At 40.2% G+C, this 23,079-nt stretch overlaps 2 protein-coding genes, 1 long non-coding RNA gene and 1 pseudogene across 4 annotated transcripts; 3 read left to right on the top strand and 1 right to left on the bottom strand.

Annotated features, from left to right (window-relative positions):
• Positions 1–498: 498 nt before the first annotated feature.
• LOC126599408 (cytochrome P450-like) lies at positions 499–18,319 on the top strand (annotated as a pseudogene).
• Positions 3,212–4,910, top strand: LOC126599411 (uncharacterized). The gene is made up of 3 exons (XR_007615107.1): positions 3,212–3,479; positions 4,350–4,410; positions 4,505–4,910. It is a non-coding gene; the product is annotated as an uncharacterized LOC126599411 (long non-coding RNA).
• A 172-nt stretch (positions 18,320–18,491) lies between the features above and the next one.
• Positions 18,492–19,952, bottom strand: LOC126599410 (ATP-dependent Clp protease adapter protein CLPS1, chloroplastic-like). 2 transcript variants are annotated; one of them, XM_050265786.1, is made up of 3 exons: positions 19,594–19,952; positions 18,881–19,031; positions 18,492–18,721 (listed from the first exon to the last, which is right to left on the bottom strand). In XM_050265786.1, the coding sequence occupies exons 1-3, from the start codon at positions 19,655–19,657 to the stop codon at positions 18,673–18,675; spliced, it is 264 nt and encodes an 87-aa protein (XP_050121743.1). In that variant the 5' UTR covers positions 19,658–19,952; the 3' UTR covers positions 18,492–18,672. The 2 variants fall into 2 exon arrangements, with proteins under 2 accessions (XP_050121743.1, XP_050121744.1); XM_050265787.1 differs by having other exon boundaries at positions 18,881–19,028.
• On the top strand, positions 19,941–21,885 carry LOC126599407 (cytochrome P450 94A2-like). Its single transcript, XM_050265783.1, has one exon. The coding sequence runs from the start codon at positions 19,976–19,978 to the stop codon at positions 21,536–21,538; it is 1,563 nt and encodes a 520-aa protein (XP_050121740.1). The 5' UTR covers positions 19,941–19,975; the 3' UTR covers positions 21,539–21,885.
• The last annotated feature ends 1,194 nt before the right edge of the window (positions 21,886–23,079 follow it).

Below are 23,079 nucleotides of genomic sequence, written 5' to 3'. Positions count from 1 at the left end.
ATTCGTTATCACTGGATTAGAGATGTTATCGAGAACAAGTTGCTACAGCTGAAAAAGATTCATACCGATAATAATTCTTCAGATATGTTGACAAAGGTAGTCACAAAATTAAAGTTGGAATTCTGCATTAAGGCTGCTGGGATGGACTCCAGGTAACTTGGAGTCATGATTGGAATTCCTCCCTCATGGATTGGACGGGGAGATTGTTGGTATATGGTCCAGCCCATGATGAATATTCTAGATTATTCTAGTAAGCAAGTGAGGTGGCTGGAGCATGCTAGACAATTCTAGCATGTTATTAAGTTGATGGAAAAAGCTAGAGAGTACTAGCTTCCTTTGTTGCAAATGGAAAGATCTAGAAGCTACAATTTTGTGGCTAGTCTAGAATTATCTATGCTAGAGGTTTGAAGAATACATTAGAAACTAGTAGAATACTAAACCCTCATCTATAAATATGGGTGTGATGTTGTAGTAAAGTAACCAATTAAGAACCAAGTGTGAGTAGCAAAGGATCAAGTCCAAAACTAGAGTTCCACTCCAAGAGTGAGAGTGAGAGTGTTCCACTACACATTGTGAGTGAAGTTTAGAGTGATAGAAAGTGTGTGTCATACTTTCTTGTATCCATCAAACCTTGTCTTTGGCTTGGTAAGACTACTCTTGTTGTACTCATCTTTTTCATATAGTGAAGATTGATCCTTGTTTCGTGGACGTAGGCATAAATTGCCGACCCACATAAATTCTTGGTGTCCATTTTCTACTTTACCTTGTGCATTATCTATCTTGTAGTACCGACATTCCTAACACATCTCATCTCATCTTCACATCAAAGCTCTTGTGGCTCGTGATGGGCTGTTATTGGCAAAGGAAAGGGGTTTACAAAATGTTATTCTTGAGAGTGATTCACTCCATATTTCATCAACATTGCATTCGGTCTCTCCATGTTCATCTTTCATCAGAACATTGTGGAGGATTTGAAGGCCATGTTACTTGAGATCGCTGGAGTTTATGCTACCCACGCTCTTCGCCAATCTAACAAAATTGCTCACCGTCATGCCCGCTATGTCTTCTCGACAACCTGCAAATGTTCCTGGTTTGAAGAACCTCTAGATTTTGTGTGTGGTGTTTTGCTTTCTGAAAAATGTAATTGTTGATGTTGATTGGCTCTGTTAAAACTTGCCCATAATGTTTTGTACATGGTGATGAATTTGTTATGGATTCCCTCTTTAAATGAATCAAATGCCACAACTTTTCTGCGAGATTTATGTAAGTTTATGCCAAAGGGTAAGAAGTTTTTTAACGTTAGATCAGAGCGGAGGTTAAAAGAATCAATCTCGACAGTCCATATCTTCGCAGATGGGATTATTAAGTCGAGAATAATCGACGAACGGTCGGAGGATCGCCACAATTTGTTGTCCTTGTTTATTGGTATTCCTGAAAACAACCACTCGTCGGATTTTCTCCGAGATATCGTGATAAGCATCATTATCGCCGGCCGGGACACGACATCATCGGCTCTGAAATGGTTCTCCTGGCTCCTATCGTCCAAACTTTATGTCGAGCATGCCATTTTAAATGAGCTCGAAATGATTCGGGTCCGAAACGGGAAACGTGTAGTTGATATTTATGATTTGGACGAGCTCCGAGACATGCAATATTTGCACACGGCGATTTCGAAGGCGATGTAGCTATACCTTCCCGTACCGGTCGACTCGAAGGCATGTCTAAACGACGTCTGGTCGGACGGTACGGTCGCGGGGAAGGGGTGGTTGGTTACATACCATGCTTACGCGATGGGGCTGATGGAGAGGATATGGGGGAATAACTGCCGCGAGTATTTGCCGGAGCAATGGCTGACAGAGGACGGCACGTGTTAGCAGGAAAGTGTTTTCCGGAACCTGATATTTCATGCTGGGCCAAGGATGTGTCTGGGGAAGGATTTGGCGTATATTCAGATGAAGTCGATTGCGGCATCGGTGATGGAGAGGTTTGTGATCGTCGTACATGATAGGGACACGTGTTCGGAGCATCTGTTGTCGTTGACTCTCAGGATGAAAGGTGGTCTCCCCGTGAGTGTGAGGAGAAGGAGATTTGTAGCTAATGACCGGTGAATCGGTGATTATGTGATGTCGTTTGACTGCACAAAATTAATAAGATCTTAATTCTTCTAAATTTCATATACCATTCCTAAATATGCAAAACTGTTGTGATATATATTATCTGGGAGTTTTAACGAAAAGTTCACGGTACTGTTCACTTTAATGAAAAATCACATTTTTACACTAAAAAGTCAAACCTGATACTATTCACTTTACCATTTATTTTGTCCTTATCGTTAAAACTTGCAGTTTTTAAGCCTTTTTCATTAGTTTTCCTTTATTTATAAGACATATGAGATTATGTGAATCACTAATAGATTGTATTAGAATACTTTATGATTTTCTATGTTTTGATAGTATTAAGGAATCTTAGGTTGGTTATTACAATTTTTTTTTAAACAATATGATATTCATCGATAAGTAATAGAATACGTACAATTATTGAGGATAAAGTGCATACAATGGGTCTCGATAAAAACCTTAAGACAAGACATGAGAAATAGCCGTTCATCTCTCTTCCTCTCTTTATTGTACCCCTCAGAGAAAAGAAAGTTTGTAAATTCAGAATTATTAAGAATGAAGAATAAAGACAAGGTTAAAAATAACCAATTAAGTATGTGAAATTCATTTTCCTATCAAACCAGCCCATAAGATAATTACAGTGGCGCACAGTTTTCATAAGCAATAGGGATTTGGAAGTCAAAAGTCAAGAAGTTAAGAAGATAGGCAAATCCAATTCAAATACCCCTTTAAATCGTAAGACACTCACACGTCCCCACAACACCACCTCATCCTCTACGATGCGTTGCGATGCTTCCTCTTGGCTCTGTGGGGGCCATGTGTCCGTCGCAACAACCTTACCAACTACCGCCACCGCCAGCCGCTCCTCCTCCTTTATCTGCAAGGCCACAGGCTCTTGCTGCACCACCGCTCCCAAAGACTCGTCCTCCTCATCATCATCGTCGTCTACTCGTTCGACACTTCGTCCGTGGTACAACCCCGTCAAGGGGAGACAGTTGAGATGCAAAAAGCTGAATCAAGAAAGTTGGTGATCGGTAACATCCACGTGCTTTATAACCCAACCCGAGGGGAAGTAAAATTAGGCCAGGTACCTTCTTTTACATTCATGTTCGTTTCCTGGTGCATAAAGCAAAATGTCTGTTCCCTGACACTGATTAACAAGGTCTATATATCGTTTTGTTTCCAGATACATCTTCTCATATCGAGGGCGAAAATCCTCACGGAGAGATGGGGTAATGCCCCTGTTGTCCTTTGCGGCGATTTCAACAGCACTCCTCCGATTTGATTTTCTTAAGCCCCAGAGTTCAACCATATAACATTGTCATCATTTACTCTACGTACTTTCAACAGCGACACATTAAGGTGAGTTACTTCCCTACTTAATGAAAGAGTACAAAAAGTTCTTGTCAAATCTGACGTGACTTGCTGATGTTGCCCGCTTGAATAATAATTTTTGGTCACGCGGATACTGATGGACGTGTTGGTGTTGAAAGTTAATTAACTCAATAAATATGTGGATGATAAGTTTACGAACCCTATCACACGTGTCATTTTCAGTCTTTCACTCTCAATAAAAGAGAAAGGAAGCATCAAAGCTTCTATGATAACAATACTTTGATATATTAAAGGAGTTTACAAACTGATTCCTTGTAGATGGAATGGTATTAGACCCCTAAAGCCTTACGGGGAAGACTGACTTGTATGTGCAGAAAAGAAAGAACCACACAAGCAGTTTTTAATAATCAATACAAAACAACGACATAACATGCAAAATAAATGAAGATGTTTAATAGTCTTTACACCCTTTAAAACATGGAGTATGATTCTCTCCCCTCATATTCTTATCCATTTCCCTCCATTCCTCTTACATATTGTTTTTTGTCTTATTGTCTTTATAAAAAATCAATATAAAATGTTGACGTGACTAAACCATAACCGTTCAAATAGGAGGGGAGAAAAGAGAAGAGAGATTGAGAGAGGAGAGAATCTTCCTCCTTAAAACACATGCAGTAGCTTTAGACTTTTGCACACGCACACTCTACATTATTTCAGTGGTTGCAACCACATTTTCGGCTAGCTCAAAAGAAGCATTTAATTTTGGTAAGTGTAGGAAGCATGAGTAAAAAAAAAGCTAGCAGCACACAAAATTGAAATAACGTTTTTATTTGAACTTCCAACAGGACGCGATACATCCAACATGCTTTTTGAAATCTGTCTGGTTTTTTTTTACAGCTGAAGATCATATTATATGACGGAAGAGATGGGGTAATATCGTTTTGTTGGAAGTGATGGGGTAATATCGTTTATTCTCTATATTTCTACATTTACAGCTGAAGATCTGTTCCCTGACACTAATGAACAAGGTCTATATATCATTTTGTTTCCAGATACATCTTCTCATATCGAGGGCGAAAATCCTCTCAGAGAGATGGGGTAATGCCCCTGTTGTCCTTTGCGGCGATTTCAACAGCATTCCTCAGGTTTGATATTCTTAAGCCCCAGAGTTCATCCATGTAACATTGTCATTATTTACTCTACGTACTTTAACAGTGACAAATTAAGTTGAGTTACTTCCCTACTTATCGAAAGAGTGCAAAAAGTTCTTGTCAAATCTGACGTGACTTGCTGATGTTGTCCGCTTGGATAATAATTTTTGGTCACGCGGATACTGATGGACTTGTTGGTGTTGAAAGTTAACTAACTCAATAAATATATGGGTGATAAGTTTACAAACTCTATTACACATCTCACTTTCATTCTCAATGAAATTGGACAAAAAAGATAAAAGAGAAAGGAAGCAGCAAGCTTCTATGATGACAATACTTTGATATATTAAAGGAGTTTACAAATTGATTCCTTGTAGATAGAATGGGATTAGACCCCTAAAGCCTTACGGGGAAGACTGACTTGTATGTGCAGAAAAGAAAGAACCACACAAGCGGTTTTTAATAAACAGTACAAAACAACGACATAACATGCAAAATAAATGAAGAAGTTCAAAAGTCTTTACCCCCTTTAAAACACGGAGTAGGACTCTCTCCCTCTTATTCTCATCCATTTCCTTCATCTCCTTTCACATATTGTTTTTGTCTTATTGTCTCTATAAAAAAATCAATATAAAATGTTGACGTGGCCAAACCGTAACTGTTCAAATAGGAGGAGAGGGAAAGAGAGAGAGATTAGGAGAGGAGAGAATCTTCCTCCTTAAAACACATGTAGTAGCTTTAGACATTTGCACACACACACACACACTGCATTACTCCAGTGGTTGCAACCACATTTTTAACTAGCTCAAAATAAGCATTTAATTTTGGTAAGTGTAGGCAGCATGAGTCAAAAAAAAAAAAAAAGCTAGCAGCACACAAACTTGAAATAACGTTTTTATTTGAACTTCCAACAGAACGCGATACATCCAACCTGCTTTTTGAAATCTGTCTGGTTTTTTTTATAGCTGAAGATCATGTTATTTGACAGAAGAGAGTTATCTAAGCAGAGAGATTGTCATCATGCTCAAGTCTTAGGTACCAAACAAGAAGTTAGCAGTCCACTTATGTTGATAGACGAGTGTTGAGTAAATGTAGAAACATAGAGAATAAACTGAAAGATGACTTTAAGCTACGACTTGAATTGTTTCCTTAAAGTGTTATTTGCCCTCACTCAAATGAGTTTGCTAAAAAGTTCTTGCGCTGACCTCATTCAGAGAGGCTTCTTCGGGGGTGGCTAGGAGAGGAGGGGGAGGGAGATGGAGGATCCCATTAAAAGGTAACGGATTGGGGTTTGCTTAGGTTTTGGGGTGGGTAAGAAAGGTGGGTTTAGAGAGCCATTGATTTGGTTTAAAGTTTCAGAGATTTAGGGATACTGGGGTTAAAGGTTTAAAATTTTGAAACGGAACAAGGGATTTTGATCAACTGAGATTGTGTAACGTGGGTCTTCAGAGGGAAGAAGGGTGAGTTGTGGTGATTATCTTAGCAGCCACCTCTGGAAAGCAGATCACTATAGAGTATAGAACCACTCTTCAGTCTGGGGAGAAAAGAATCGGGTACAGAGAAGAAAGGGAGAGTTTTTTTGTTTAATTAGTTTTAAGGGTTAAAAATATTAATTAATTAATATTTAATTAATTTTTTTATGTAGTTGGATGGAAAAGTGGGCCTTGCTTTTGCCACATCATCATTTAATAGTCAAATTAACATAAAATTTAACGGAGATCTGACATTGCAACGAATTCATAAGTTGATATATGATATTGCAATGTTTAAAACATAAGGTATGAGATTGTGGTTCAACCCATAGTTGAGGTAAGTTTGTGTAATTTATCCAAAAAAATAACATAAAAGTTAACGGAGGTCTGATATTGCAATGAATTCATAAGACAAGGTTTGACATTGCAATGTTTAAAAGATGAGGTATGAGATTGTGATGCGACCCATAGTTGAGGTAGTTTTGACACGTCCCGACCTTGATATTCCCTGAATACCAGGATAGACACGTGTTGGCCGACACACGAGGGTGACGAAAGCCATTAATTGATACAAAAGCTAAGGATAAGAAGTAAATAAGAGTTAGAAATTTAAAATACAATGAAATAATAATTTAGGAACGTGCTCAGAGTATACAACTAAACCTAATCACTAACAAGAACTAAGATAAAATTTGAATGAATAAAGAAGTGAGTCCATGCTGCTGCGAAAGTGTTTTGACATCAGGATTAGGTGCCTTAATCCTAAGTCCTGAATGGGGACTCAAAACAAAGGTGAGTGGACCAAGTTTATATATAAAATAATAATACAACAGTTATCAAGATACTAATCCCCACAGTTTATATATAATGAAAACTACTAGCATAATAAGTGATGGATTTAAATCAAAATCCTAGCATGCCAAAATATCTCAAAAGTCACATCGCGGAAATCAAAACAGTAAACGTATCATAAATCGTCTTGTAAGCACAGTGTGTTGCTAGAAAGATCATCGAATAAATATAACTCCCGGCCCAATGCCTGCTCCGTGGTCTCTACGCCGGTAGCCAGAGATTCCCAACTCCTGGCCCAATACCTGCTCCATGTCCCTCAGCCCGTAGCTAGGGATTATTTCTCCCAACCTAAATGCCAACACCAGATCCTCGCCCCATGCGGCATAGTGTCCTCTAGGTACGCACAAATAGTTACGCCTCTTATAAATAATCACTTCATAGTATAAAGTCATCCACCGTTTATACTATAAAGAGGGGTTTCTAAAACATGTTCTAGCATCCTATCGTCATCCATCAGATAGTCTACCAGATCATGGTTTTTATAGAAAATACGATATATTAAAATATAGCTCAAAATAGGCTAACAATTTATTTCCTCACCAAAACACGAGACAAAATCAATAAATTCAATAAATTCAATAAACAGGCTTGATATAAATCAATTCACAAAATTCGTAGGCATGCTAATCATTTATGAAATTAAACTATAAAACCCTGTAATTTTAGAAGGGGTTTACTCACAGTACTTAGTTGCCAAAAGCTACGCCACTAGCGAAGACGGAAACGTCACAATAATTGCCCCTAAGCACATAAAGAGTCCAATAAATAAAACTATATAATAGCAATTGAATTTGGGAAAACGGACATTGAAAACGGATTCAGAACGTCGAATTACCCTAAGAATGGTCCTAGACGAAAACCCGAAAAGTCAATCCTAAAGTCAACGTTGATCGAGGGTAAACGGTCAAATTAGGTCTAAAGGGTTTTAGGCTTGAAATCCGGATTAGGGTTTAGGTTAAATAGGATTAGGATCTATTGGGTTTGAATTAAATAAAATAGGGGATTTGGGATTGGATGGGTTTATGCCCTATTAGGTTTTAGGATTTCTAAGGTTTTGGGTTAAAATGATTTTAGGGTGGAAAATTGGGGTTTGGGCTTTAGCCCAAACACACACACACACACATGCACGGCATGCATGTGCATGCATAAACACACACACACAGACACACACACACACACCTACTGGCGGATGCATTAAGGGGCAAGGGGGGTCAGCTGACCCTCCAAACTTCAGTGAACTTCTATGGACACCTTAGGTGTTGACCCTCCGAACTTTGGTGAATGTCCATAGATGACTTGGGTGCTGCCCCTTTAAAGGTTAGAGTTGCCTTCATATATGCCCTTCAACTGCTTGCATTTTAGAGAGGTGTTGCCCATTTACAGTCTAGTTCTAATATTATTTACATGTGGCTTGTTTATTGGTTGTGATTACAATTGTTGGCAGAAAAAAAAAAGAACCAAGTAAAAAACTATCCAAAAATGCAAAGTAAATTAAATGGTCATCTCAAAGAATAACCAAGCATCATCATTCTTGGACAAACATATTAATGGGATGCAATGATATCAAACATTTTTAGTATGTTCAAGATAAGTGTGTTTCTTTGTTAAGCATTCATATGGGAGCAGCCTTGGAATGTGTTAGTTACCCACGCAAATGAGGCATTAACAGGTGTGCAGTATGCCTTTCCAAATGATTTTAGGCCTACCAAGACTCGATGAAATGACGATATGCATGCTATTTCTATTAAAAACAAATTTGCGCGCTGCGCGCACTATTCTTACTGACCCCCTAATATTATTTCCTGGATCCGCCACTGCACACACCTAAACACACACACACACCACAAAGGCCCTAAGGTCTTACTAAAAACAAACAGGACTTTTAAGCCCTTTAAAATAATCGGCCCAAGGCCATTTTAAATAAGGCCCGAAGCCTTTAGGGGTTTTAAAAATAAAAAGAACAAATTTTAAAAACTAAAGGGGGCTGAGGTTTAACGGGCTTAAAGCCCAAGGGGAAGGGAAAGGTCGGATAGCCTGGTGTCGAGGAAGAAGAAGGCCGGAGCTGCTATAGCTCCGGTCACCTGAAAACTAAAGCTTCAAGCTTCGATCTAAGTACAACCATGAAGAACAAGGAGAGAGGAAGAGATTTCTACCTTCCAAACACCGAAACTCGGTCGGAGGTGACCGGAAAAAGCCTCCAAAGTCCACGGGTTAGCTGGAAAACGGGTGTGCTCAACCCAAAACGTTTCTGAAGCACAACCTACGTAAAAATGGAAGGATCTAGTTCATAAAACACATCCAAGCATCAAGCTAACCACGAGAAGGAAAGATTCAACTTACCTAACGAAAAAGGAAAGAGAGAGTTCACCGGAGCTTTGCTCCATGCCGTCGAACTCGCCGATAGGGGGGTCCTGGGCTTGATACGAGCCTCTCCTGAAGGTGCTAAGGTTCTAGTGAGTCCAGGGGGAGAGAGATGCGAGAGGTTGAGAGAGAGAGAGATACACGGGAGAGCTAAGAGGGAGAAAGCTACAGGAAAGAGATGAAGAAGAGAGAGGTCACGGGAGTGAGGGACAGAAAGAGGAAAAAAGTAAGAGGGTTAGATGACTACCACGTGGCAATTGGGGGGTGGAAATAACAAATAGTGTAATTATTTGGGGGTGGTTGTAACAATCTACCCCCCTTAAAATAATTTTGTCCCCGAAATTTCAAATAACATGCTACACTGAAATTACTCGAAAATAGGAAGAAGAAGAATAATATACATATATGTAATGAAAAGATTAGGTAAGAGCGGTTGCACAAAAGGGAAAATGCCACACCGTTGCGATCGGTTGCAATGATTCTATCTTTCGTGCCTCCTTACTCATACTTTCTTTCCTCATCAGTGTAATAGTAGAAACATACTTTAATAAGATATAAAGTTGAAAACACAAAATAATTTAAGGCCAGATAAAGTCAAAATAGATATATACTAACATATAGATCAAAAACTCGAATCAACTAAACTTAAAACTGAAAACGGAAATACTTCCCCAAAACATTTGTAACTTCGAAAATACAAATAACTAAAGTAAATGAAGTTAAAATACTTATACTGAAAACCAAAACTGAAGAATGAGAGTGGGTCTTGTCCAAGAATTCGAAACGTCTCGCACTTCGAGAACAGATGTGTCTTTGGGTCGAGTCCTAAGAATAACAATTCTGAATCTGCATCAGCTGCTGTAGACGAATCTTATCGCCCATTTGCTTAACGAACCCAACAAATAAGCTATCGATATACCGGTCGGCCGCCCGTGATATCGATCACACATTTGTTGTCTCGATAAGCAAGCAGTAATTTCCTGAAGATGAATAATTTCACACGTCATAAATTCGATCATTCGAATACAAGCTCGCACAACTCCTCTAACAACCAATGTTGCATATAACAACTTTCATACCATGTCGCAAAAGTTCCATACCCCATACTGAACAAAACAGAGACTGTTGTCGCAAAACTCTATCCAGCACCAAGCATCATATCCTCCTTAGTTCCTCCAAATGTGACCAGCAACTCCAACATTTTGTCAACAAGGAACTCACTTGATAACCGTACCTTGAGATACCGATGTGATACCTATGAATTATAGTAAGATGGTGATACAATATGCTGACCTTCTACACTAAAACCTTCAACCAACTTTTACTAAAAGACCGCTCGAACCTCTCGCCCACGTGTTGGTGAGAGGTAGTGGAAAGCTGCGTTGAGACGAACACATCACATCATCAAAAAGGTCTACCAGAGTAAGATATGATGGTTATGAATTGTAGTAAGATAATGAGCGGTGACCATTCAATTCAACATGAAGATAGTGATGCAATCTGCTGATCACCTGCACTACAATCTTCATTAATCCCTTACCAAAAGACGGCACAAACGTCACAAACAACCCCCTCACCCACTGACATGAAGGAGGAAGAACCAATATTGGCTAAGGCTTGGCAATTGCGAAGATCACCCAATCTTGAATTTTTTGTACAAGACTCCAACAAAGGCCTTGAAGACTCCAACATTGCAAGCTCAAACCTAGAGTTAGAGTTAAAGGAGCCTCCATCACTAGGACTTCCAAACTCTGACATCTACAACAAATAGAAATAAACTCTATCACCACATGAAAGATCGAAACATAAGAAAGTTCTTAGGGCGTGGAGAAAAGCTCAATCAGTTCATTATGTTCTCAACCAAATACATGAACACTCAAACAATTCAACAAGAATGAAAGTATGTGATCTAGTGGAGAAGACTACCAACCTGAAGATGGTGTAAAGCAATGTTGAAATCCCTCTCAACTATAGGAGCACTCTATCTCCAAAAATCACTACAAAATGAGCAAATGAAGACAATGAAAAGAGTGGAACTTCTCATTCTTATAGGGTTCAACATGGCCAAAGAAATTCAAAATTCAAAATTCAAACCATAAGAAAACCCCACATGGAAAGTCTTCAAACTTCCTCACAAGCTAGGGAGTTTTCAAATTTCAAACTTGCAGCACCCCCTCTCCCCCTCCAAAAAAAAAAGGAGAAGGTGAACACATTAGCTTCATCAATTTATGGTGCCAACAAGAGCTTCATCAAAGGAGTTCAACCACAATTCTCAAAAGCTTCACATACTCTTGATCAAGACAATGTGAAGCAAAACCAATCTATGGTGCCAACAAGAGCTTCATCAATGGAGGGCAACCATAATTCTCAAAAACTTCACACACTCTTGATCAAGACAGTGTGAAGCAAAACCAATTTATGGTGCCAACAAGAGCTTCATCAAAGGAGTTTAACCACAATTCTCAAAAGCTTCACACACCATTGATCAAAACAGTGTGAAGCAAAACCAATTTATGGTGCCAACAAGAGCTTCATCAATGGAGGGCAACTACAATTCTCAAAAGCTTCACACACTCTTGATCAAGACAGTGTGAAACAAAACCAATTTATGGTGCCAACAAGAGCTTTATCAAAGGAGTTTAACCACAATTCTCAAAAGCATCACACACTCTTGATCAAGACAGTGTGAAGCAAAACCAATTTATGTTGCCAACAAAAGCTTCGTCAATGAAGGGCAACTACAACTCTAAGAAAGCTTCACATACTCTTGATCAAGACTGTTCGAAGCAAATTCAATTTATATGGTTCATCCAAACCTTCGACCACTACAAAGTGTGGCTTGCATCACAATCTCTTGCTCAACAGTGTGGAAGCAAAATTTGTATACGTTGTCTCTCCCACATTTTCAAATTTCTAATTTTCCCAAAAAAAAAAGGAAATTGGGAAATTCAACAAAGCTTCATCAATGGAGGACAACTACAAATTCTCAAAAGCTTCACACTATCTTAATCAAGATAGTATGAAGCAAAATCAATTCATGGTACCCTACAAAGCTTCAACACAAAAGCTTCACCCACAAAAGCTTCACCTACAAAGCTTCAACTCCAAAGCTTCACCTACAAAGCTTCAACACAAAAGCTTCATCAATGGAGGACAACTACAAATTCTCAAAAGCTTCACACTATCTTGATCAAGATAGTGTGAAGCAAATTCAATTTATGGTACCCAACAAAAGCTTCAACTCCAAAGCTTCACCTACAAAGCTTCAACTCTAAAGCTTCACCTACAAAAACTTCACCCATAAAAGCTTTACCCACAAAAACTTGACCTACAAAAGCTTCAACATAAAAGCTTCACCTACAAAGCTTTAACTCCAAAGCTTCACCTACAAAGCTTCAACACAAAAGCTTCACCTACAAAAGCTTCACCTATAAAAGCTTCACCAACAAAAGCTTCACCCACAAAAGCTTCACCAACCACAAAAGCTTCACTCACAAAAGTTTCACCCAACACAAAAGCTTCACGCACAAAAGCTTCACTCATAAAAACTTCACCAACAAAAGCTTCACCCACCACAAAAGTTTCACCTACAAAGCTTTAACACAAAAGCTTCACCTACAAAAGCTTCACACTATCTTGATCAAGATAGTGTGAAGCAAAATTAATTCATGGTACCCAACAAAGCTTCAACCTCAAATCTTCACCACCAAAGCTTCACCAACAAAACTTAAAATATATATATATATATATATATATATATTCGAAAATTCGAAAAAAAAAATCGAAGAAAAAAAAAATTGCCTAGGCCTCCTCTTTTTTGGGCCTAACAACTTTCATAATAAATATATATGAAGGAGGGCTACCACTTAGAAAGAAAATACCTCATTCGTCAACTTCCTCAACCGGAGACTAGGGGCACTCCTACCATATGCTATTGCACCTTGATATTCGGAAGTCTCACGACCATTCAGTGACTTGGATTTTTCAAGTCTTCAACCGAGAAGTTTTCCTCACTTGGGAAAGTAAGGGAGCACTACCTCAATATACATGCTTCACTCACAAAGCTTCAACATACAAGCTTCAACCAAAGAAAAAATTCAAAGAACTTAGTGAAGAAGGCCTTGGTGTATTTAACACAATACGTTGAAATGAAGCAAAGCTTGTTTATTAATATCTCCGATAAGTTACAAATATGTACATATACATAAATCATAATAAACAAACAAGAATGAGTCTTCACAAAGGTTGCTCAGGAGAAGTCCCAGCAGTCGGCAGAGCCCCAGAAAGAGGAGGCACCAGAGGGTGATCATTCGGAGCCTCAGTACTAGGCAGAACCCGAGAAAGATGAGGCACCGAAGGTTGATCATTTGGAGCTTCATTACGCGGTACAGCCCTAGAAGACGAAGGCAATAAATGTCTTTGGAACAAACCCACAAACCTCTGATGATCAAGTAAAATCTGACCATCAGATTCCTACAACTGGTCGAGCTTCCTTTTCATGTTTGTAGCATAGTCATGTGCAAGTCTGTGCAACTGTTTATTCTGATTCTTGAGCCCTCTGATCTCTTGTTTGAGACTTATCACTTTAGCCACCAATGATTCAACTTGGCGGGTTCGAGCAAATAGGCGTTGGGCAATATTAGACACAAAACCTGCACATTGAACACTGAGAGCCAGAGAATCCTTAACAGCCAACTCATCAGATTGTTTGGAAAGTAGTCTATTATCTTTGGGAGTGAGAAGGTTTCTGGCCACCACCGCAGCGGTCATATCATTCTTCATCACAGAGTCCCCAACGGTAAGATGACCAGTAGGGGATAAGAATGATGGACGCCATATATTGTCTTGAGAAAGCATGGCTGCCTCTTCACCAAAGTTCAAGTCAAAACGACGGTCGGATGGGCCAAACTTTCTCAGAAATGATGAAGGAGAAATGAGGTGCAATAAATCTCTGAAGTACAAAAATAAGGGGAAAATTTCTGCAAGCAATAATTCTCTGAATGTACTTCTTGCACACAATTGGTGCCCCTATAAAAGAAAAGGCAATAAGGTCGTTGGTTCAAAAATCAAAGAGGCATCACTCTCTGAATTTCGAGAAGCATATTTTCCTGAGTAAAATATGTTGACAATCCCCACACGCAACATCAGCTCATCGGGTACCACATATAACTTTGCCAAAGATCTCTGACAAAGTTTAGACACATAAATTTTGAAGGTCCAGCTACCCTACTATTACCCACAAGGGTAAAGAAACAGCATCACTGCTTGATAACTGGAAAGTCCCTACATGTGTCAACCTCCGTGCTCCGTGGCAAGGCAAACTAGCAAAAATGCCCAACCTTTACTCACATCGAGAAAACACTCCTAACAGGATTACTTGCTCAAAAATCGAAGAGGCACCGCTCCCCGAATCTCAAGAGCCAAACTCACAACAGGATTGTTTTCTCAAAAATCGAAGAGGTACCGCTCTCCGAATCTCGAGAGCTAGACTCCTAACATGATTATTTTCTCAAAAATCGAAGAGGCACCGCTCTCCGAATCTCGAAAGTCAGACTCCCAACAAGATTGTTTTCTCAAAAATCAAAGAGGCACCGTTATCCGAATCTCGAGAGCCAGGTCCTCGACATGATTGCTTGTTTGAAAATCGAAGAGGCACCGCTCTCTGAACTTCGAGACCAAAATTTCCTTGGATAAAACTTATCTGCAATCTTCACACGCAACATCAGCTTTCCAAATACCACAAACCACTTTTTCAAAGTGCTCTGACAAAGTTAAAACAGTTGAATCTTGCAGCTCTCACTACATTGTTATGACCGAGAAAGGTAAAGGAACAACGTTACTACTTGCTGTTGGGACAATTCCTATATATGTCAACCTTCATCCTCCACAACTAGGCAAACCTGCAAATAAAAAAAATGCTCAACTTTTCTTCACATCTGAGAGGGCACTCTCAGCAGAATATCTCGAAATACTCAGCTTATTTTCCCCCCGATAATACATCTGCAAACAAGCCACACCAGAGCAAGAATATCTCATATCATCAGGGTTAAAAGCAAGAGTATCTCATATCATGTTTTTTCCCTATTTTTTCCTTTGGCCTTGTTCTTACCTGCAAGACAAGGAGAAAGAGAGCAATCAGTCAGCACTTGGAATCAAGCTTCCAGTCAGGAATTGACTACCTGGAACTCATTGCCTGATTACTTACCTGACATTGCTCTTGAGTACTCATCTTCAACATCTTATGCTTCCAGAAAAGATACCACATCTGCCTGAGGAACAGATAGGGTAAGTGAGATGGATACAAGGAAGCATGTGGAGACAAGCACAACAGAACACGTGCTAATTCATCCACTACTTTGTCAACAGCAAAAGTATCCCATATCATCAGGGTCGAACGTACTCTAGATTTGATGGACTTGTTTTGACCCTCAAATTCTTGAGTCGGTCTTATACTTTGGAAGAAACCAAAAAACCCTACAGCCCAGTTCAAGAATAAGCATATGGAAAGTTACTTTTTCAAAAGTAAAAGTATCTCATATCATATCTTCTCCTTTTTTTTCTTCTCTTTATCCTTCTAGCTGCCTGTAAGATAGGGAGAATGGGAACAATCAGCCGGAACTCAAAATCAAACTTCTGATCTGGGACTGATTGCTTGGAACTCTGACTGTTTACCTTGTCTGTCACATTTTTCGGCAAATCTCCTAGCTCGGCGACTTGGGGGACTCATACTACATGGTTTGTATTGTGCTTGACCAAGCCTGAAACTACAAGTAAGCTTCAAGTCAAATTGATACATTACCTTGTGCATCTCTACCGGTTAAATATACCACCCCTGGATGGAGGAAAAGTACTTTCCGAGAAGATGCCACATCTACCTATGAGACAGATAAGACAAGTGAAGACGATACCACACTTCGGTATTTAGAAGTTTCATGATTACTCAGCGGCTTGGATCTTACAAGTCCCCAACTGAGGAGCTTCCCTCACTAGGGAACTTAGGGAAGCACTATTTGTACCATACTTGACCAATCCCGAAACTACCGAGCACCGGTCAACGTTATACCGTCAAGGACCCAGAAGAGTTTCTCTCCAACCAGGAGGCCAATCACAGCGCAACATGTGTCGACATCAGAAGCCAATCATAGCGCGACACGTGTCAACATCGGAAGCCAATCATAACACGACATATGTCAATGTCAGAACAAAGCTAGAAACTCTCTTCTATAAAAGGAGATCATTCTCCCACAATATTTCCTAATGGCATTTGTACTAGTACTCACTAAAGGAGAGCTTGAACCTATGTACTTGTGTAAACCTTTCACAATTAATGAAAACTCCTGTACTCCGTGGATGTAGCCAATCTGGGTGAACCACGCACATCTTGTGTTTGCTTCCCTGTCTCTATCCATTTGCATATTTATCCATACTAGTGACCGGAGCAATTTAGCGAATGTCATAAACTTAACACTTTTTGTTGTACCAAAGTCCTCACTGATTTTGTGCATCAACAACCGTAATCTTCAACCGCTCAGTAAAAATCCGCGGTGTAATAACCGTCAACCTTGCCAACGTCGAGCACATGTTGAAAACCAACTTCGAGAACTACCCAAAAGGCGAAAGGTTCATATCCCTCCTCGAAGACTTTCTCGACGGCAGAATTTTCAACTCCGACAGCGAGCTCTTGAAGGTCTAGAGGAAGACCGCCAGCTACACCTTCAACATGAAATCGCTTAGGAACTTCGTTATGGAAAGTGTTAGGGTTGAGATTGAGTTGAGGTTAATTTCGTCTTTGGACACAACCCCCGAAACATGATGTTGTTTAGACTTGCAAGATGTTTTGGAGCGCTTTGCTTTCGACAACGTTTGTAAGTTGGCTTTTAATGTAGACCAAAATTGTCTCGGAAGTGGAGCTGGTGGAAAATCTGAGTCCACCGATTTCGATTCCAATCCCAATCTGGATCAGTTCATGCAGGCATTTGAAGAAGCAGCCACACTTATCTCTGGGAGATTTTTGTATGCGTTTCAGTTTATGCTAAAGATTAAGACGTTTTTCAATGTTGGATCAGAGCGAAGGTTAAAAAAATCAATCTCGACCGTCCATAGCTTCGCGGGTAAGATTATAAAGTCAAGAATTAGCGACGAACGGTCAAATAATCGTTATGATTTGTTGTCCTTGTTTATTGGTATTCCCAAAAACACCAACTCGCCGAATTTTCTCAGAGACATCGTGATAAGCATCATTCTCGCCAGCCGAGACTCGACATCATCGGCTCTGACGTGGTTCTTCTGGCTCCTGTCGTCCAGGCCGCACGTGGAGCGTGCCATTTTAAAGGAGCTAGAAATGATTCGGGTATGAAACGGGAAACGTATCGACGATGTTTATGATTTGGACGAGCTCTGAGAAATGCACTACTTGCAAGTGGTAATTTCAGAGGCAATGCGGCTGTAACTTCCCGTACCGGTCGACACGAAGGCGTGTCTAAACAACGATGTCTTGCCAGACGGGACAGCCGTGGGGAAGGGGTGGTTCGTGACATACCATGCTTACGCGATATGGCGGATGGAGAGGATATGAGGGACTAACTGCCGCGAGTATTTGCTGAAGCGGTGGCTGACAGAGGACGGCACGTGTCGGCAGGAGAGTGTTTTCCGGTATCCGATATTTCATGTCGGGCCAAGGATGTGTCTGGGGAAGGATTTGGCGTATATTCAGATTAAGTAGATTGCGGCATCGGTGATGGAGAGGTTTGTGATCAACGTACAGGATAGGGATACGTGTCCTGAGCATCTGATGTCCTTGACTCTCATGATGAAAGGTGGATTACCCGTAAGTGTGAGGAGGAGATTTTTAGCTGATGACCGGTGATTATGTGATGTTATGTAAATTACTAGTAGATTGTACTTAGGATATTAGAAGATTCTATTCGATTATGATTTTATTAATTGGAAGGCAAGAGACCCTTTTCTGTTTACTATAATTAATGGCACAAAGCATGAAAAATAATACACACAGAATTCCTTAAGCCGTTAATACCTCTCTTTCTCTCTTTGCCACACCCCTCAGAAAAAATAGGTCACAACACATTGCTAGCACTCTCCTATTGGTGCTCTAATTAAAGAACTAAATCCTGTTCACAAGATTCATTGCAATCCAGAATTATTAAGAATGAAGAGTAAAATCAAGGTTAAAAAATAAACAGAAATTAAGTGTGTGAAGTTCATTTTCCCAATAAAACCAGCCTATAAGATAATTACAGTGGCGCCAAAGTTTTCATAAGCAACAGGAATTTGGAAGTAAAAAAGTCAACAATTTGAGAAGATATTTAGGCAAATCCAATTCAAATCCCTCAGAAATCGTAAGACACTCACAGTCACACGTCCTCATCACCATCGTCGTCTACTCGTTCCGACACTAGTAGTCCGTGGTAGAACCCTGTCAAGGGGAGACAGTTCAGTCCAGCCTATAATATATTGCATCTAGTCATTTCAAATCTTCTAACTTTTGTAGTGCATTTTGAAGAAGTTTAATATAAGTTCTGTATAACTTTAAAATCTCTCGTCTAAACGCAGCATAAATTTCTACTTTATTTACCTCACGTCAAACTCAGAGTCACGACTAGGAGTTGTTTTCTCTATGGTTGGCTTGTCTAACACCCCACCACCTGTGCCAAGCCTGGTGCTCGATGCTGTCATCAAGATGCTCCGATTTGGACCTTGTCTATGAAAATAATGTTTATCACCTGCTACATGATCAATAATAAAACCTTGAGTTAACCAACAACCCAAGCATGTTTACTCAGAAACATAGGAATGTAAAAGAGAAAAACTTATCTATGGCAGTGATACCACATCGATTGTTGATACTTCAAGTCAGTCATGCACTGTCACATATTTTAACTTTCACATATGACAATATATGATTGACTTGAGATATCACCTCCGCAACACCATGTGCATGGAAGTTTTCTTAATGTTAAAGAGTTCAAAATTTAGAGGACAACTCAACTTGCACAAAACCTACATATTGTTCCTAAGAAAATGCATAAAAGATTTTTAGGAATCAAATTTTATTATGCTACGTATTATGCATGATTACTTGAGATTTTGTCACCGGCGCATGAAAAGTTTCTCAATTTTAAGAGTTGAAAAATTAGAGTACAAAAAATACAAAATTTGTGCCAGAGAAAATGCATAAAATAGTTTTAACCATCTCCACAAATGGATGCAAACTTGACGGAAATTACAGAATTAGTGCCTAAACTGAAATTTTGCTCAAATTTGGAAGAGCTCAGAAACAAAAAGTACCTGATTTGTTGAGATTGAATCCATGGTTTGGCGAAAGATGGACTCGACCGCAGATGGCAACCATGAGCCTCTCTCTCCTCTCTCTCTCACACACACACACACACTCTCTCTCTCTCTAAAAGTCAGAGTGTTTGTGCCACAAAAGACTGGAAGTTGAGATGTGTGGCATATACATGTTGTGTGGTCCGTGACCATTGCGGCACTGCCTTCGATTTTCTGATGGTGTTAATTAACGACACGTCGTATGAGAAACATTCTGTGGAAAATATCCGGTTCTGGACTTTGTGTGGCACTGAGTCTCTGCCACTATATTTTAATTTTTAACAGCATATATATCCGCTCGATCGTCTCACTCCGGCACTAACAATATTTGCAGATAGCCATGGAGCTCTTCTCCCTGCAATCTTTCCTCCTCCTCCTTCTCTCCCTCTCCTTCTACATCTACCACCACTTCTTCGCTTCGTCGAAGACGTACAAACACACCGGCTTCAAAAGCTACCTGATTCTCGGAACCCTACCGGAATTCCTAAAAAACCGCCACCGGTTCCTCGATTGGACAACCGAAATCCTCACCAGCTGCCCCACCAGCACCGCCATCATCAGCCGCCCGGTAAAAATCCGCGGCATCATCACCGCCAACCCTGCCAACGTCGAGCACATGCTGAAAACCAACTTCGAGAACTACCCGAAAGGCGAAAGGTTCATATCTCTTATCCAAGACTTTCTCGGCGGCGGAATCTTCAACTCCGACGGCGAGCTCTGGAAGGTTCAGAGGAAGACCGCCAGCTACGCCTTCAACACAAAATCGCTCCGGAACTTCGTTATGGAAAACGTTAGGGTTGAGATTGAGTCGAGGTTAATTCCGTCTCTGGACACAGCCGCCGAAACAGGACGCCGTTTGGACTTGCAAGATGTTTTGGAGCGCTTTGCTTTCGACAACGTTTGCAAATTGGCTTTTAATGTGGACCCGAATTGTCTCGGAAGCGGCGGCGGCGGAAAATCTGAGTCCACGGACTTCGATTCCAATCCCAATCCGGATCGGTTCATGCAGGCATTTGAAGAAGCGGCCACACTTATCTCTGGGAGATTTTTGTACGCGTTTCAGTTTATTCAAAAGATAAAGACGTTTTTGAACGTTGGATCAGAGCGGAGGTTAAAAGAATCAATCTCGACAGTCCATAACTTCGCGGATAAGATAATAAAGTCGAGAATTAGCAACGAACTGTCGGAGGATCGTCACGATTTGTTGTCCTTGTTTATTGGTATTCCCGAAAACAACTCGCCGGATTTTCTCCGAGATATCGTGATAAGCATCATTCTCGCCGGCCGAGACACGACATCATCGGCTCTGACGTGGTTCTTCTGGCTCCTGTCGTCCAGACCGCACGTGGAGTGCGCCATTTTAAAGGAGCTGGAAATGATTCGGGTACGAAACGGGAAACGTATCGGCGATGTTTATGATTTGGACGAGCTCCGAGACATGCACTATTTGCACGCGGCGATTTCAGAGGCGATGCGGCTGTACCCTCCCGTACCGGTCGACACGAAGGCGTGTCTAAACGATGATGTCTTGCCGGACGGGACAGCCGTGGGGAAGGGGTGGTTCGTGACGTACCATGCTTACGCGATGGGGCGGATGGAGAAGATATGGGGGACTACCTGCCGCGAGTATTTGCCGGAGCGGTGGCTGACCGAGGACGGCACGTGTCGGCAGGAGAGTGCTTTCCGGTATCCGATATTTCATGCCGGGCCAAGGATGTGTCTGGGGAAAGATTTGGCGTATATTCAGATGAAGTCGATTGCGGCATCGGTGATGGAGAGGTTTGTGATCGACGTACAGGATAGGGATACGTGTCCTGAGCATCTGTTGTCCTTGACTCTCAGGATGAAAGGTGGGCTGCCCGTGAGTGTGAGGAGAAGGAGATTTGTAGCTGATGACCGGTGATTAAGTGTGTGAAGTTCATTTTCCTAATAAAACCAGCGTATAAGATAATTACAGTGGCGCCAAAGTTTTCATAAGCAACAGGAATTTTGAAGTCAAACAATTTGAGAAGATAGGTAAATCCAATTCAAATCCCTCAGAAATCGTAAGACACTCACAGTCACACGTCCTCAGCAACCCTGTCAAGGGGAGACAGTTCAGTCCTGTTCCGCTGGGCGTCGTACGCCATTGGATCCAAGCGCAAATTCAACCACTTGTATATGTTATAACTTCTTTCTACCATTAGAAATTACATATTACTTGCATGTTTTTATGTACGAAACTGAATATTTAAGTAAAGGAATTCTCTACATGTAGTGTTCAGTTTCCTCACACATCGATAGAGTATCATTGCAAACAAAAAATTATCAATGACATATTGTTCGCGATAATGATATCGACATATGCATAACAACGGAACAATATAATATGTATATATATATACACACACACAATGTATAATAATATGTGTATGCATGTTAGGGCTCGTTTACCTTTTGCTCATATATAACCGAAGAGTTTTTTATTAGAAACGTTTATGGATGGTTTTGGTAATTTTTCTCATGGTAAGTTTTGAGTACATCTCTCCATGTTCATCTTTCATCGGGAACATTGTGGAGGATTCGAAGGCCATGTTACTTGAGATCACTGGAGCTTATGCGACCCACGCTCGTTGCCAATCCAACTCAAGGTTGCTCACCGTCGTGCCTGCTACATCCTCTCGACCACCTACAAATGTTTCTGGTTTGAAGTACCCCCAGATTTTGTGTGACATTTTGCTTTCTGACAAATGTAATTGTTGATGTTGATTGGCTCTGTTTAAACTTGCCCCAACGTTTTGTACTTGGTGATGAATATTATGGATTCTCTCTTTAAATGAATCAAATGCCGTAGCTTTTCAAAAAGAAAAATAAAAAACACGCTTCTTGAAATGCATCGGGAAGTTGTGTCATGAAGAAGCTGTTTTTTTAAAGGGTAATGTTAGGGAGATCAATATTTTAAACCAAATTTGCAAATTAAATGATGTATCAAAGAACGGCTTCTTGCAGTTTAAGGTTGGTCCGAGAGAGCTACATTATTGGGATATCGAATAATTTAATAGGCAATTTAAACTAAATAAATAACATACATATGTTAACTCAATATATCTAGTTGGTTGTAACTGATAATACGACAAGGAACAAGGATTATGAGATTAACTTTCTTGAATTATTAGCCACATAAATGTTGCTTTGTTGGATCATTCTCATGCTCGGGAACTTTCTATTCATAATTGATCACATATAGCTGCCCAAAGTGTTGAGCCTTTAAGAGTATCAATGCTCATAAATTTAGCATCGGATGACAGAGTGGTAGCTCTAACAAATTTGAAAAATTGCAAACAAAAATAGTACTGAGGTTAGCATCGAACCAAATCAGACTCGCCTCTATTATTTATTACTTTACACTTGAAAACGTACTCTTCACTTGTAAGAAAGCACTGCTCGATCATATAACCCATCTAA

Source organism: Malus sylvestris, chromosome 14 (genome assembly GCF_916048215.2).
Source record: "Malus sylvestris chromosome 14, drMalSylv7.2, whole genome shotgun sequence".
Lineage (NCBI taxonomy): Eukaryota > Viridiplantae > Streptophyta > Magnoliopsida > Rosales > Rosaceae > Malus > Malus sylvestris.
Note: the sequence above shows the minus strand (reverse complement) of the source record. Positions and strands in the feature narration are given on the sequence as shown.

Excerpts from the sequence above, each read along its gene's own strand:
- LOC126599410 (XM_050265786.1), bottom strand. The coding sequence starts at position 19,657 with ATGGTTGCCATCTGCGGTCGAGTCCATCTTTCGCCAAACCATGGATTC. Across the intron at positions 19,032-19,593 it reads ATTCAATCTCAACAAATCAG|CAGGTGATAAACATTATTTT; the intron begins GTACTTTTTGTT and ends TTGATCATGTAG. Across the intron at positions 18,722-18,880 it reads GACTCTGAGTTTGACGTGAG|GGTTCTACCACGGACTACTA; the intron begins GTAAATAAAGTA and ends TCCCCTTGACAG.
- LOC126599407 (XM_050265783.1), top strand. The coding sequence starts at position 19,976 with ATGGAGCTCTTCTCCCTGCAATCTTTCCTCCTCCTCCTTCTCTCCCTC.